The 16,530-nt window shown below is 36.3% G+C and overlaps 2 protein-coding genes across 2 annotated transcripts; one reads left to right on the top strand and one right to left on the bottom strand.

Annotated features, from left to right (window-relative positions):
* Positions 1-1,433: 1,433 nt before the first annotated feature.
* LOC141721418 (uncharacterized) lies at positions 1,434-3,832 on the bottom strand. Its single transcript, XM_074524343.1, has 6 exons — positions 3,590-3,832; positions 3,409-3,510; positions 3,209-3,250; positions 1,979-2,123; positions 1,778-1,882; positions 1,434-1,655 (listed from the first exon to the last, which is right to left on the bottom strand). Exons 1-6 carry the CDS (start codon positions 3,785-3,787, stop codon positions 1,570-1,572), a joined length of 678 nt encoding a protein of 225 aa, XP_074380444.1. The 5' UTR covers positions 3,788-3,832; the 3' UTR covers positions 1,434-1,569.
* A 9,111-nt stretch (positions 3,833-12,943) lies between these two features.
* LOC141719949 (uncharacterized) lies at positions 12,944-14,099 on the top strand. Its single transcript, XM_074522308.1, has 2 exons — positions 12,944-13,688; positions 13,828-14,099. The coding sequence occupies exons 1-2, from the start codon at positions 12,944-12,946 to the stop codon at positions 14,097-14,099; spliced, it is 1,017 nt and encodes a 338-aa protein (XP_074378409.1).
* The last annotated feature ends 2,431 nt before the right edge of the window (positions 14,100-16,530 follow it).

Raw genomic sequence — 16,530 nt, 5'->3', positions numbered from 1 at the left:
TCACCACTCTTGGTGTGTATGGTTTGTTCGATGAGCTCTTCACATTTGTTATCTTTTGTCCAGGTCTGTACTTTGTGTGCCATTTTGGATACCCAATTACAATCCAACATCTATCATTCGAGTGCCCCTTTTTTTCCACAAGCAGAGCACACCGGCAGCTTGTCACGACTACCCTTGCTATACATGGCCATGGCATCTGAGTTAAACACATTTCCTTGTGTTAATACCTCCCTTTGAGACTCCTCTTGCTGTATGACAGCACAGGAAACTTCCACCGAGGTCAAAGGGCTTAACATCAGCAGTTGACTCCTTTGAGCTCCATATACTTCATCCAATCCATTCATAAACCGGAAAAGACATGACTCCTCCTTGGTTGTTTCTACCGCCTTCGGCAGTTTTGACATCTCTGGTGTGATATCTGTCACACTTGTTAAAGCATTTAAAGAGTCTATCTATTCCCACAACGAGCTTAGACTAGTATAGTATCCACTTATTTTCATGCCCTTTTGTTTAAGGTTAAACAAATCTCTATTCAACTTGTACTTTCTTGAGCCATTAGTTCGAGAAAACCTTTTTTCAAGTTGTTTACAAATATCACAAGCATTATTAATGAACAACGCAGAGGATTTAATGTTTTCAGAGATATTGTTATGGATCCAAGAGATTACCAGATTATTACAAGTGTCCCATTGGCTTGCTTCGAATGCATTTGTAGTGCTTCTTGCAATGGACCCATCTACAAACCTCGACTTCCTCTTTGCTTACAACTATATTTCAAATGACCTTTTCCAAGTCCTATAATCACTAGCCCCCTGCAGTTTAGTCACACTCACAGATAATGGGCCATCGGATGGGTGAGTGAATAAAGGATTCTGAAGATCTGTAGCAGAAACCCTACTAGTAGCAATTAAAGAAACTCTGAAAAATAAGTGTATAGACTAGACATGTTACACACTCGAGAATGACAGAGAATAGAGTAACAGGCTATAAGATATATTAGATCTTTTTATATTCAACCTCTTCACTGTTTATTATTATCTGTTGCTAGCTCTGATACCATAAAAACTTTTATGGAGATTAGCAACAAACACTACAGCAAGAAAAGTAAAGAGAGAATGTGAGGAAGTTCAAATGCATTCACTCAATTGCATAATACTCACCCTGTTGTGGTCATCTACACTACATGTCCTTATATCAGAATACTACAAAAGTTAACACTACTAACGTACTACTGAAAATAAAATACTACAATATCCTCACACCATAACAAACTAGAATGCCAGCAAATACAGCAATGGTCCCAAGACTCCATCTGCATTCATTGGCTTTATTTGACTCAGCACAACAGCTCACATTCCACGTTAGCTAAACACAAAACATGACTGGTTTATTGGCACTAGAATAAATTCATTAAATAGTTTTGTCTTCTTCAATTAAGTTGTTATCGTAATTCGATTGAAAATTGGGATTCACATCACTTATTTAGTTATTTCATAATAGCAATAACACAGTTTTCTTACATACAAGTAGTACATGTAAGTAACATTTCCTGATCAGTTATTGATTTAGCTACAGAAGTGACCGGAGTCCATGGGCTGAAACCGTGGCTTGAATCTTATTGACAAAACTTATCATCACCTTCAAACCTTCTTCATCTGAAGGCAAAAAGACAATCTTTTAATACTCTCAAATATTTGTTGAAAAACAAATTCATAAAGTAGAGCAAGATCAATGAAAGGACAGTCATTTGTCACGAGGATAGATATAAACCTCTTACCTAATTTAGGTACCTCGTGACCCCCTGAGTGAAAAATTACAAAAGGATCAACAAACGACCCCAAAAGTTCAATTGCTGGTAACTTTGCAAATGAGTCATTCTCTCCTGTGTACATTTCAGAGAACGAATAGCTAAGTTATTTTTTGGTGTACATGTAAGATGGTTGTTTGTAAACATTTAAGACTGAGAAGAATAGAGTACCAAAGCAGTGGAGTGAGGGAATCTCAGTCAGAGTGGTGAATGCATTTTTGGCTAGCGTGGGAGCTGGAACCTTGGAGCCTCCTAACTTACCTCCAGATATCACCACGACAAATTTTATCGCTTCAACTTTAGTTAGAGCCATACCCTAACATGCAAAATATTAATGACTTTCATCACACAAATGTGATAGATCGAGAAACAAGAGGTGAAGGTGTCGAGTCTCACTAGAAAAACTTTGCATATAAGTTCATTGTTGGAATATTAATTTAATCTAAATATGATTAATTTTGTTTTAATAATAAATCAGCTGTGTATACGTGCAGTTAGAATAGGTCTTAGTAGTTGAGTCTATCTAGGAGAGTAATGGAGATCAAGTATTTAGTTTCTGGTTTATAGTTGCTAGTTTCTCTTGTTTTAAACATTCAGCATCTATTCATTTTAGTCATCTCTTCAATTATTATCCATTCAGAAATATTAGTCAAGCACGTTTGCTTATTGTGAGTCTATATTACTATATCTACACTTATATTTGGTATCAGAGCTTGATACATACAATCTGTCTGTACACTCATGGAAACTAACAAGGGAAAGGAGGGCTCATTTGGTTTAAGTTTTCCGATGCTCAACAAAACGAACTACACAGCATGGTCACTAAAAATGAAGGTTTTCATGCAAGCCCACGGCGTGTGGGATGCTATAGAACCTAAAGAAGCTACAGCAGTTGTCGAGGATAAGGTAGATAAACGTGCAATGGCCATAATCTACCAGGGAATTGCTGAGGACCTGTTGTTGTCAATTGCAGACAAGAAAACCTCAAAGGAGGCGTGGGATGCCATCAAGACAGTACATCTGGGTGCAGATAAAGTAAAAAAAGCGAAGGTTCAGACTCTTAAATCAGAGTTTGAAGCCCTCACTATGAAGGACACTGAGCAACTTGACGATTTCTGCATGAGCAACTTGACGATTGCTGGAAACTTGGAGCCTCCTAACTTACCTCCAGATATCACCACCACAAACTTTATCGCTTCAACTTTAGTTAGAGCAATACCCTAAAATGCAACAAATTCATCACAAAAACTACTTGCTCTGTCCTTGAATACACATATGTGTGTATTTGCAATTGCAACCATACTATGTTAATATTTAATTGTGTTCATGAATCTAATTAAGTTCCTGTAACTGATCATAACCAATAGCGAAAAGAATATATAAAAGTGCCAATCCAGTTACCTGGGCTTGCATCCCTGGTAAAGCAGCTGCAATGTAAGCTCCCTGTCCAAGTAAGCACAAAATAAATCGTATCGTTTAACGGACAGAGTAGCTTCTAGAGTAAAGATAGCATAGATAGTAACATCCGATACGAGTTGAAGGAAAATGCAAATGTATACGAATTCAAGTACAATTTAGCTAATTGGCTTTGATAAAAATACCTGGGAGAAGCCTAGAACCCCATCAAATGGTCCAAATTTTACCATGGTTTCCTCGATAAGTGCCATAGACTCATTAAACGTCCTATCGTATTCACCGGGATCCTAATATTTGTGGGTGCAAAATTTATAGCAACGCAATAAAAAATGGAAGTTAAAAAAATTGTTGTAATAGATTGTGTACCTCAGGAGAAGAGTTAAACCACGAAAAAGCGGGGAATGATTTATTGTGGGTTGGAAAAGGAGCATCTATGAATACAAAATCCATAGTTTGCAGTACATTTGATGGCCATACTTGAAGGCGCATCTTAAGATATGCACCACTATATCCATACCCATGAAGACACAGAACTTTCAACTTCTTCTCAGCCTTGTGTTTCATTCTTTTTCCTTTCCAAGTGATGAGATCGAGTAGATATGGGCAACATTTTCTAAAATGCACAAATGGAATTTGATTTTAATATTTTAATGTCCTGTTTGGCATATCTTACGACTCAAACTTAATAATTTTTATAACTCCACAACAATTTATCGACAAGTATTTGTCAAACTAACTTATAAGTTAAATTTATTACTTATAAGCTGATAATTTGAAAATTAGTAACGACGTATTTTTTCTCAACTTATCTTGATTTTTCGTTTTTTTATTAATTTCAATTTATAATATATATTTTTAAATATTAATTTTAATTAAAATATAAGAATTAAGATAATTTTATTTAAAAATTATTTATTTTAGTTTATTTATATAAAAAATATCTGATTTATAAGTAAAATTATGTAAATACTCATATAACTTAAAAGTATTTATCAACTTATTAATTATAATTCATTTATTTATTTTAAATTATAAATTACTTATTTTAAAATTTTGTAGACGAACATTAAAAGTATATTATCTATATTAGAAAAATGTAATTTTAATGCATATATAACACAAATTTTTGAACTACTTCATATCACTGGTATACGAATGTCAAGGGAAATGAACTGCGTATACACCAATCAATTTTATGTAATATTTTTTTAGAAAATTAAAATGCCACATTTTAAGTATACAGGGTGATGTATGATATCTGATCATACACAATCTCAATATTATTTTGCTCGGTTGCTCCACAATCTTATCTATCTGCACGGGTGTAAATAAGCTAAATTATTCGTGAGCTACTCGAACTCGACTCATAAAAAATTCAAATTTGGCTAAAAAATAATCGAGCCGAGCTCGAGCTCGAGCTTCAAATTATTCAGCTCGTAAGGTTCGCGAGCCTTATCGAGCCTCTATTATTTTTAATTTTTTTATTATAAATATATTTTTATGTAAATATTTAATATTTTTTATATATTATTTATTTTTATCGAGCCGAACTCGAGTCGAACTCGAGCCAAACTCAAGTCGAACCGATTATATTTCGAATTTTTGTTAATATTTAGTGAATTAATTCGAACTTTCGAGCCGAACTCGAGTCTACCGAACCTTTTACGAATCGAGTTTCGAACTTGAAATTATAGACTCGGTCGAGCCGAGCTTGACAGTATTCGGCTCGACTCGGCTCGATTACACCCATGATCTACATTGTTCCGAGATTGACTTTTTGATTGCATTGCATGTAATATTCGATATAAATATATCCTGAAAAGTGTGTATGAGCTGTATTTCGTGAAAAAGTATAATTTATTCTATATTATTTTATTTGTATTTAAATAATAGAGAAAACATATAGGATAGTTTTACAGATTCTTTTATATTAAAAATATGTAAACAAATATAAAAAAAGATTCAACTTTAGGGATAAACAATCCTATAAATTTACATCACATATAATCGAAGCATCCATCAAAATTTTCTTAGCTTTGTATTCAGAAACTCCATGGCCACTCCCAAGCTACAGCTCTTAGCCTTATTTTCGACGGTTCTTTTATGCCAATTCATTATAAATCAAAGTAAGTATTTTTCTTTCAAATAAACTTTTATTATTTTTTCGACTATGAGTTGATTTTATAGTTCGTATTTGTGTACTGATCTATTGTCATATTCGGTAGGTACGATGGTAGACTCTGCGAAGAAAACTGAGAATATTGAGCGCACAGATATTGGAACTGAAATGATGGGCAAACAAGAAAGGATCAATTCTGGTTTAATTTGCCTCCCAGTTTCTTGTTTTCCTGGAGTTTGCTGGTGTTGTGTTGCCAAAAAAGTTTGTTCAAGTACACGTGCGGATTGTCTCAAAACTTGTCCACATTAATACTATGTGTAATTGTGTTATGCATTACAAAGAAAAAGAAATATACTTTACTCTTCTTACTTCTTTTTTTATGATTGTCGTTCCCGTTTCGCTCATTTTCTGGCTAAAATTTTTAGTGCTTTGCTGAGCTCCCAAATTAGGGAAAAGAGCCAAAAGAAGAGAAAAGTGAAAGATTTCAATATTTCGAAATGTGCTCTCTATTATCTTCATGGGAAAATAGATATATTTCAAAAAGAAATTTAAGAAAATTTCGTTAGAATGATTTTTTCTCATTTTTTACATCAAACTCCAAAACACATACAAGTAAAATTCTTATTCAATATCATTTTTATTATCTATTCTCACACATTTTTACATATCCACGACTTCATCGTTAATTAGTCTATCTCCACCATAAAATAGTCATTGTTTGTGTGAATACAATCTGCGATTAATACATATAATCAAACAAATGTGTGCGTGAGTAAACGAAATCAAACGGAGGAAGAAAAGATATAAACAGAAGAGAGATCCTCGAGTCCAGTTGAAACTGTCTCCTTAAAGCTATTTCGCCTCTCACCGTATGTGCGAGTCGATAGCCTCCCAGGATAAAACGAGGTAGCGGCGGCGTTACGGATAACGAGCACCTTCAGCGAGTTTGAACGGGTACGAAACTATCACCGAGAGAGAGAGAGAGAGTTTTGTGTTTAAAGGCGAATATGTTTTTGGTGTGTCTAACCCTAACGCCTTAGAGGTGTTTATATAGGTGTAGATAGACTTGTGCGCTACTCTTTTCCATAATTAAATATCATTAATTATGGAATCGGTGTAATACTTGTAAACTACTCTATTCCATAAATAATCTGAAACAGAATCAGATTAAATATATCAAGACATACACCATATCAATTAATCTGAAACAAAATCAAATTAATTTATGCCATAATATTTGAGCCAAATTTTAATGGAAAATAATAATTTCCATTATTAAGAGAATATCATCATATCTCACACATCTTTTAGTAATAATGCTCAAAATATGACTTACCAATATGGGACTTATACCCATATTTTCCAACAATCCCCCACATGGGTGAGATTGGTGATCTTAGCAGCACACACCAGACAGACAGACAGACAGACACGGAGTTTGACTTGGTGATAGTTTCTTCGATCAGATATAGCATACGATAGGTAGAGAATGCTCCTTGAACCTTCGCTCGAGTAAGCATACCGACTTTACTGGTAGACAGTAGACGTGCTTGTCCTTGAACTGTTTGACCGTTTGTATAAACGATGATATATTTATCACGATATCGTTTCTGACTCGTTCAGCTCTCATGAGTATGTCCATTTTGGCCATGGAACATCGTCCTGGTTCTGCAGAAGTTTCTAAAGAATTGTGCCTCGCAATTCTCCTTTGAAGCGACCCCACTTCTCTCCCACATAGGTGATCTTTATCTTATAGAGTAACCCGCGTTTACTCAACTAAATTCCATGCGTTCACTCCTGAGCTCCATGTATTCATCAAAGATCATTAAAAGCTCAAAGCTTAACCTCGTACCTTACGGGTCTCACTGTTTCCTCATCATAGGAACAGGCCAGGGGTTACCCCCACAGTGATTTGGTCATCATGATTTAGTTGTCCCATTGAACCAAGTTCTTGGGATCTCCAGTCAGCAATGGTTGGGTGTCCACCATGATGCCGTTAAGCAATAGGCTTAAGGCCCATCCCTCTCGATGATTTCTCAACCACTTCTCTTGATAACCCTTTGGTTAGTGGATCCGCGATATTATCTTTTGACGGTATATAGTCAATAGTGATAATTCCGGTTGAGATCAATTGTCTAATGAAACTGTGTCGTCGTCGTATATGACGAGACTTTCCATTATACATCGTGCTCTGCGCTCTGCCAATAGCGGATTGACTATCACAATGAATCCCTATTACAGTTACAGGCTTTGGCCATCTTGGAATATCCTCCAGAAACTCACGTAGATATTCAGCCTCTTCGGCGCATTTATCTAGTGCCACAAACTCAGCTTCCATCGTGGAATGAGTTATCACCGTTTGTTTTGAGGATTTCCATGATATTGCCGCTCCAGCTAATGTAAACACATAGCCGCTCGTAGACTTAAGTGCTTTCTTGCTAGATATCCAATTTGCGTCAGTATATCCTTCTAATACTGCTGGGTATCTGCCATAGTGCAGTCCATAGTCTTGAGTTCCCCTCAAGTACCTTAGTACCCTTATGATCGCTTTCCAGTGATCAGCTCCCGGATTACTCGTAAACCTACTCAACTTGCTAATTGAGTATGCAATGTCTGGTCTTGTACAACTCATGAGGTACATCAGACTACCAATTATCCTCGAGTATTCCAATTGGGAAACAGCTACACCTTTGTTCTTGGATAGGTGCAAAGTCATATCCACAGGTGTCCTAACTTTCTCAAAGTCATCCTTAAGAAACTTCTCAAGGATCTTGTCAACATAATGTGGTTGACTTAATGCGAGACCCTCTGATGTTCTAGAAATTTGAATTCCCAGAATTACATTTGCTAGTCCCATGTCTTTCATGTCGAATCTTGATTTCAACATGTCCTTGGTAGATTTGATCACTTTATCATTGCTTCCGGAAATAAGTAGATCATCTACATATAGCGTCATCATGACATAGCCATTGTCATTCTCTTTGACATAGCTGTTCTCGTTATCCTTGTAATAGGCACAGCTATCACATTCATTGATTTTGAAGCCATTGGCCAGCACGACCTCATCAAATTTTTGATGTCATTTCATAGGCGCTTGTTTCAAACCATACAATGATTTCACCAATCTACAAACTTTTCTTTCTTGTCCTGGGACAACAAACCCTTCGGGTTGTTCCATATAGATTTCCTCATCTATGTCCCCATTTAGGAAGGCTGTTTTCACATCCATTTGATGTACAATTAGATTACGCATTACAGCAATAGCAAACATCATCCTTATGGACGTTATTCTCGTTACAGGAGAATATGTATCAAAGTAATCAAGGCATTTTTGTTGCTTATATCCTTTAATTACAAGTCTGGCCGTATACTTATCAATAGTGCCATCAGTTTTCAACTTCTTCTTGAAAACCCACTTGCTACCTAATGGTTTGCAACCAGTTGGCAAGTCCACTAATTCCCAAGTATGATTTTGCATAATTGAATCAACTTCATTCTTGATGGCCTCTTTCCACATAGGCCCATCAGGTGAGGTAACCGCCTCCTTATAAGTTTTTGGGTCACCTTCTTCGAGCAAATAGGTCATAAAATCAGACCCATAAGATTTCTCCGTTCGTTGTCTTTTGCTCCTTCTCACTACCCCCACATTTTCGTCTTCACTTTCGTCACTCTCATTATCATCATCTACAGACTCATGAGATCGTTTAGACGTCGTAGGTTGTTGGTTTCCTGGATTACAGGGAAACATCGTCTCAAAGAATGAGGCATTCCTTGATTCCATAATGATATTCTTTTGAATATCAGGAATCTTGGATTCATAAACAAGAAACCGATATGCAGTACTATGTGGAGGATATCCGATGAAATTACAATCCACAGTCTTAGGACCTATCTTCACCTTCTTCGGTGTAGGGATCAGTACCTTTGCAAGGCACCCCCACACTTTCAGGTGTTGGTAACTTGGTTTCTTTTTCTTCCACATTTCATAAGGACTTACATCCTTATTCTTGTGCATCGTAATATTTAAAATATTATTTGCGCTTAAGATGGCTTCTCCCCACATCGATTGTGGAAGCCCAGAACTTAACAACATCGCATTCATCATTTCTTTCAGAGTGCGATTCTTCCTTTCAGCCACACCATTTGACTGAGGGGAGCATGGTGCAGTGACCTCATGGATTATACCATGTTGTGAACAGAATTCTCCAAATGGTTCAACATATTCACCTCCACGATCACTTCGTATCGCTTTGATTTTCTCAGTCTGTTGTGTCTCAACTTCTTCCTTATAGATTTTAAATTTATCTATAGCTTCGTCTTTGCTTTTCAACAAATATACATAGCAGTATTTTGTACAATCATCAATGAATGTAATAAAATACTTGTTTCCTCCTCTTGTTGGAGCGAATTTTAAATCACATATGTCGCTATGTATTAGGTCTAGCACTTTGGTGTTCCTTTCCACACGTTTAAATGATGATCTCGTTAATTTTGCCTCAACACAAGTCTCACACTTATGTTTTGAATCGATAGTAAGTTTAGGTATGTATTCTTTTGCACTTAAACGTCGTAAAGTGTCATACTTTACATGTCCTAATCTAGCATGCCATAAATTAGGAGACTCAAGCAAGTAAGCAGAAGAATTCTTCATTTCATTATCGTCCTTAACGGACATTACATTGAGCTTAAAAAGCCCATCGGTTAAATAACCCTTGCCTACAAACATACCACTCTTAGACAAAATTACTTTATCTGACTCTATTACAATGCGAAAGCCATGCTTACTCAACAGAGAACCAGACACAAGGTTCTTGCGAATATCAGGCACATAAAGTACATTCTTTAAAGTCAGATTCTTCCCAGAGGTCATCTTCAGGATCACCGTGCCTTCACCCTCAATGGTAGAAGTTGCTGAATTCCCCATGTAGAGCTTCTCACCAGCATCAGAAGCTTTGAGGCTAGAGAAAATCGCCTCGTCTGAGCAAACATGCCTAGTAGCACCAGTATCAATCCACCATTCACGTGGATTAGAACCGACCAGGTTCACTTCAGAGACCGTAGCACAGAGGTCTATATCACCCATATCCTTGGAGATATTATCTACCATGTTTGCTTCTTTCTTCTTGTTGGGCTTCTTGGGCTTCTTGCAGTCAGAAGACCTATGACCAACTTTATCACAGTTGTAGCACTTCCCCTGAAATTTCGACTTCGAAATCCCTCCTTTGGGTGCCATCTTTGCCCCTTTACTAGAATTAGTCTTCTTGGGCTTGGAGCTTTGAGCATGATCCACCATGTTTGCCTTCTCAGTGGCAACATTAACTTTCTTCTCGGACCCTCTGTTGTCTTCTTCAATACGAAGTCTAACAATAAGATCCTCCATAGAAATCTCATTTCGCTTGTGCTTAAGGTAGTTCTTGAAATCTTTCCATCCAGGTGGAAGCTTTTCAATAACAGCAGCAACTTGGAAAGACTCACTTATGACCATTCCCTCAGCATGAATGTCATGAATGATCACCTGCAGTTCCTGCACCTGACTGACCACAGTCTTAAAGTCTGCCATCTTATAATCAAGAAAGCGGCCAACAATCCACTTCTTTGCCCCAGCGTCCTCGGTTTTATACTTATGGTCAAGTGACTCCCATAAGACCTTAGCTGTTGGCTTCGCGCTGTATACGTTATACAACGGGTCAGACAAACAATTTAACACATAGTTCCGACAGATGTAGTCGGAGTGCTTCCAAGCATCAGCAGCATACACAGTCTGCATGTTACTCTCAGCAGTGAGCAACGATGGTTCTTCCTTAAGGAAGCGATCCATATGCAACGTGGTCAGATAAAAGTGCATCTTTTGTTGCCAACGTTTGAAGTTCGTTCCGTTGAACTTCTCAGGTTTTTCAGCATGTGCAGCAGGCACAATTGGCATAACAGGTGCAGCAGGCACCACAGGTGGAACAGATGGTACGTGCGTCTGTACTACAGGTGTATGCACACCAGTAGGCACCGCAGGTATGATCGGAGGAGTGAATCATGCCGATATCTATCCAAGAGGAACACTAAACTGTCCAATGACAGTGTGTCCCACAGGCACATGTCCCGAAGGCACATGTCCAACAGGCGTTTGACCCCCATCAGATCGTACGATCCGTGCGTTAGGGTTAATCGGCTGCTGGTGAACCCCATCAGATCCAGTGATCTGTGCGTTGGGATCAGCCGTCATGTTCATCGAATTGTTCACAGTTTGGTTCTCCATCGATCTGTTACTCAACAAAACAAGAAGATACAGATGTATCAGTCATAGATGTATATAAAATAAATAGCTTTAAGATTGTTAATACAATCTGCGATTAATACATATAATCAAACAAATGTGTGCGTGAGTAAACGAAATCAAACGGAGGAAGAAAAGATATAAACAGAAGAGAGATCCTCGAGTCCAGTTGAAACTGTCTCCTTAAAGCTATTTCGCCTCTCACCGTATGTGCGAGTCGATAGCCTCCCAGGATAAAACGAGGTAGCGGCGGCGTTACGGATAACGAGCACCTTCAGCGAGCTTGAACGGGTACGAAACTATCACCGAGAGAGAGAGAGAGAGAGAGAGAGAGAGAGAGATTTGTGTTTAAAGGCGAATATGTTTTTGGTGTGTCTAACCCTAACGCCTTAGAGGTGTTTATATAGGTGTAGATAGACTTGTGCGCTACTCTTTTCCATAATTAAATATCATTAATTATGGAATCGGTATAATACTTGCAAGCTACTCTATTCCATAAATAATCTGAAACAGAATCAGATTAAATATATCAAGACATACACCATATCAATTAATCTGAAACAAAATCAAATTAATTTATGCCATAATATTTGAGCCAAATTCTAATGGAAAATAATAATTTCCATTATTAAGAGAATATCAACATATCTCACACATCTTTTAGTCATAATGCTCAAAATATGACTTACCACCCATATTTTCCAAAAGTTTGTTTGACAGACTTATATTAAATTAAATTTAAAATATTTTTTTCAGACCATTTTTTTCAAATGTTAGCTAAGAGTCTTATATTGAACAATCAAGTTGCTGAACAAATACGATCATTTTAATTATTATGTGATTCGAAATTGCTATATTAAGACATATCATCCAATGTTCTCCAATCAACCCTCGTTTAGAAATAGGAAGTCCGAAGAAAATGACGAAGCAAAACGGAGAAAATGAGTCCAGCCCACTTTCAACATTCCAACATTTATCTCGTATAAGCCCATTCAACTTGCGAGCTAATAAAATTTCAAATAGTCTTTAGATTCATACTGTAAGCTAAAATGAGTACTCCCTCCGTCCCACCAGGATGTTTACATCCCTGATGGGCACGGAGGACAAGGCAAGCATTTAATAATATATACTCTGTATACTCTGTACAGTTAATTATAAAAGGTGCAGGAAGTACATGAGATTATCACCGGGGGAAACTAATTACATAGTCCCGCCTAATTACAAAAGTTGCCTCCAATAATTTGCCACCAACCAAAAGTACAGTACTAAAAAGGCATACACATCATTTTTACAACCTTATACACAAAACTACTAAAAATAGACATAGTTAAAAATGGCAGCTTTCACATTTCCAAATTCAGGAGAAGATCCAAGAGGTGCTTTTCTTGATACTTTAATTCAACCCCCTGCAAAAGTAAGAAGATTGTCAAATTTAGAAAGGAATCAAATTGTGCATATATTATCAATAAATTATAACAATCAGAAGCTGAAAAAAGGAATTATCAACAAGATTGCAAGTGATTATGGAGTGAGCAGAGTAACAATTTCTAAACTATGGCAGAAGGTTCTACAATCAACAAAAAAAGGTGAAGTTCCTAATGTGCAGACAAATTACAAAGGTGGCAGTCAAGGAATTCTTTTGGATTTAGAAAAGGTAAGGTCCATTCATCTACATTTAAGAACAAATGTTCGCACACTTGCTTGTCAACTTGGTGCATCTAAATCCAAAGTTCATAGGCTAATCCAAAAGGGGAAAATAAAATCACATTCAAATGCCTTAAAGCCATTTTTAACACCTTCAAATATGGAAGCTAGGGTGAACTTTGTCTTAAAGCATATTGAATCCTCTACACTTCACATAAAACCAACCTATATAGACATGTTTTCTATTGTTCATATAGACGAAAAATGGTTTTATATGACTAGAACATCACAGAAATGTTACCTTTTGCCGGATGAACAAGAGCCACATAGAAGGTGCAAGTCGAAGAGATTTATAACAAAAATAATGTTTATGAGCGCTGTTGCAAGACCTAGGTATGATGCTGATGGTAATTGTACTTTTGATGGGAAAATAGGTATATTTCCCTTCACCTTTGATGAACCAGCAGCTAGATCAAAGTAAAAATAGAGCTAGAGGTGTTATCGAAGTTAAACCTATTGAAAGTATCACTAAAGTTGTGATAAAACAATGTCTATTGGAAAAAATCATCCCAGCTATTAAAGCTAAGTGGCCACTGGACTGCAATAGACCTATTGTTATCCAACAAGATAACGCAAGGCCTCATATATGCAACACAGACTTGGATTTCATTGAGGTTGCAAAATCTGATGGATTTAATATTACGTTAGCTAATCAGTCGGCTAATAGTCCGGACCTCAATATTAATGATTTAGGTTTCTTTAGAATTATTCAAGGATTACAACATGAAAAGGCGCCTACAACAGTGTGTGAGTTGGTTGGTGCAGTGATTGAAGCGTACGAATAAGTTAGTGATTCTACTTTGAATCACGTATGGCTATCACTTATGGGGTGTATGACAGAGATACTAAGGAAAGATGGAAATAATAATTATAAGCTCCCATATATAGGGAAGGGAAAGTTGGAACGCCTCGGGCAGCTACCTACAGTTTTGAATGCTCCATTGGATGTAGTACAGAAGGCACTGGAAATGGCAACTGATGTACCTATGTTGTGATTACCGACTGTTCAGACTTGTTTTTGACTACCAGACTTGTTTTTGACTACTCAGACTTGTTTTAATCTTGTAAGCTTAACTAAACTACTGCACAGCTTTAATTTGTATGCACAGGTCTGATTTTAAGTATGCACGCGTGTATTTTATTATGCACAGGTATGATTACAACACGAAAAGACATTTTTAAGTGTTCTGATTAATACCTGCTTGCTTGCTGTAATATTCTTGTAAATTAAGTCTGAAATATTCCTGTAAATTCCATCATTTGGACTCCGATTGTATTTTTGATAGTCTTTCTTTAGCGTTAGTTTAGGGCCTATCTGCACATATTTGCAAAGAAATTAATACATGTGCACAAGAAACATACAGAACACTTAAAAGTATAAAAACCAGATTATCATAAATTAACACAACTAGAAATAAATGGCTCAAGCAATTCATTCAAGATTATCATGGCATGCCAGATTATCAGATTATAAATGGCTCGTGTATATCCGAACCAAGTATTAAATTTTGTCGGAAGATAATGCACCATAAACATGACTCTGATGCTAAGATACATGACATACTATACCTGAATTAAAGAACCGAGGAAGAAAAATATGTAAGAGACCAGTTGGGTCATCAAATTTCAACCTCTTCGCCGCCCTGATATTGCTTAAGCTTCGTTGTAATTCATCTTTTCTCACTTTTTCCGGCGTGTCCTCCACAACTTCAAACAAATCCAGGTAATTTTCGTATATATATATATAGACAAATCTGTTCCGGGGATCAATAACGATGAAGACGGTATGGTTTCGGAATCAAAACCATAGGTTGGGGCTGATTTGTGATTGCTATTTTCCATTACATTTACATCTATTTGATTGATGTTAAGCGAGGGAAATAAACGAAAAATTTGGGGGCGGAATTAGGGTTCATAATATATCAGTGGAGAAGACGAAGACCCAAGACGAAGAAAGAGAGAGTGAAATGGGAAGTGAGAGAGTGAAATGGGTCAAAAGTGATTATAGTGTAGAACGTGCATAATTAGTTTTAAATTATAAAACATGGTTAATTAAGATAGTAATCGGTGATTAAGATAATGGGTATGGGTTGGTAAGATAAGAAGAGGATTAAAATAATAATATAGAGTTACTATTTTTGGTAATGTAAAGAAATGGGTGGGATGACCCAAATTAGTAACCGTAAAGAACCTGGTGGGACGGAGGGAGTAGTTCCCTGCTTCCAGTGGCGGACGCAGAAAAAAAAATTAGGGGGGTCCGGAAAAAATGACTGAGGACTTATTTTTTCTATAAATATGAAGACAAAAATAATTAAAAAAAAACACTATGTTATCATTGAATTACATGAACAAAATAAAAAAAAAATTAGTTGAATTTTTAAGTTTAATTGCAAGTATATTATTTTAATCAACCATTCAAAATCTTTGAGATAATTTGTAATTTTTTACATACATAATAATGAGTGACATTTCTACAAAAGTTGCAAAAAATAGAGAAAAAGTGAAAAAACATTTGATATGTGATAGAGAGGAATGGAACTCTGGTGCTCAGCCTGGAAGAAAACAAGACTGACCAGCTGAACTATAGTGACAACAATAATTATACATACTACTAGCAATTTATCCAAATTTTAGGGGGGCCAGGGACCCAGATCCGCCTCTGCCTCTTCCCGCACAGACACAGTGAGAAACTGCAAAAGAAAAACAATTTTCATAATTGCATGAAAATAATGTGCCTGTTTGGGTTCACTATTTTCCGCCATATCTGAGCCCAAAGCTCATTATAGATTGCAGAGGATCGATTGGCAAAAAAATAAAACGACCTTATTCAACCCGTTTTTGGTCTTAAACTAAATATTGGATTCCTTTCCATTTCACTTTCCATTTTCTTATTCACAGCGCATTCTCTTCTTCAAAATTAACAATTATCTGGTTTTTAACGAGAATAACATTTACTCATGCATTTCAATTTTTTAGTTTTATCTTTTTAGTTATATATTTATGTATTATAATTTTTATAATTATTTTTACACTTTTTAAAATAATTTAAATAATTCAACTCGTAACTTATATGTAAAATTATCCAAATAACTAAATAACTTATAATTTACGAGGTTTATATACACTTTTCAATTTTAAATTATAAGTTAAATTTTTTTAAAAAAAAAAACCCAAATCAGCCTAATATATCCGGCTTTCTCACGTTTAAATCCAAGG

Source organism: Apium graveolens, chromosome 4 (genome assembly GCF_009905375.1).
Source record: "Apium graveolens cultivar Ventura chromosome 4, ASM990537v1, whole genome shotgun sequence".
NCBI lineage: Eukaryota > Viridiplantae > Streptophyta > Magnoliopsida > Apiales > Apiaceae > Apium > Apium graveolens.
Note: the sequence above shows the minus strand (reverse complement) of the source record. Positions and strands in the feature narration are given on the sequence as shown.

Coding starts and splice junctions, on each gene's coding strand:
- LOC141721418 (XM_074524343.1), bottom strand. CDS start 3,787: ATGAAACACAAGGCTGAGAAGAAGTTGAAAGTTCTGTGTCTTCATGGG. Junction 3,511..3,589: donor GGTTTAACTCTTCTCCTGAG/GTACACAATCTA, acceptor CACAAATATTAG/GATCCCGGTGAATACGATAG. Junction 3,251..3,408: donor GGGTTCTAGGCTTCTCCCAG/GTATTTTTATCA, acceptor TTACTTGGACAG/GGAGCTTACATTGCAGCTGC.
- LOC141719949 (XM_074522308.1), top strand. CDS start 12,944: ATGGCAGCTTTCACATTTCCAAATTCAGGAGAAGATCCAAGAGGTGCT. Junction 13,689..13,827: donor TACTTTTGATGGGAAAATAG/GTATATTTCCCT, acceptor AAATCATCCCAG/CTATTAAAGCTAAGTGGCCA.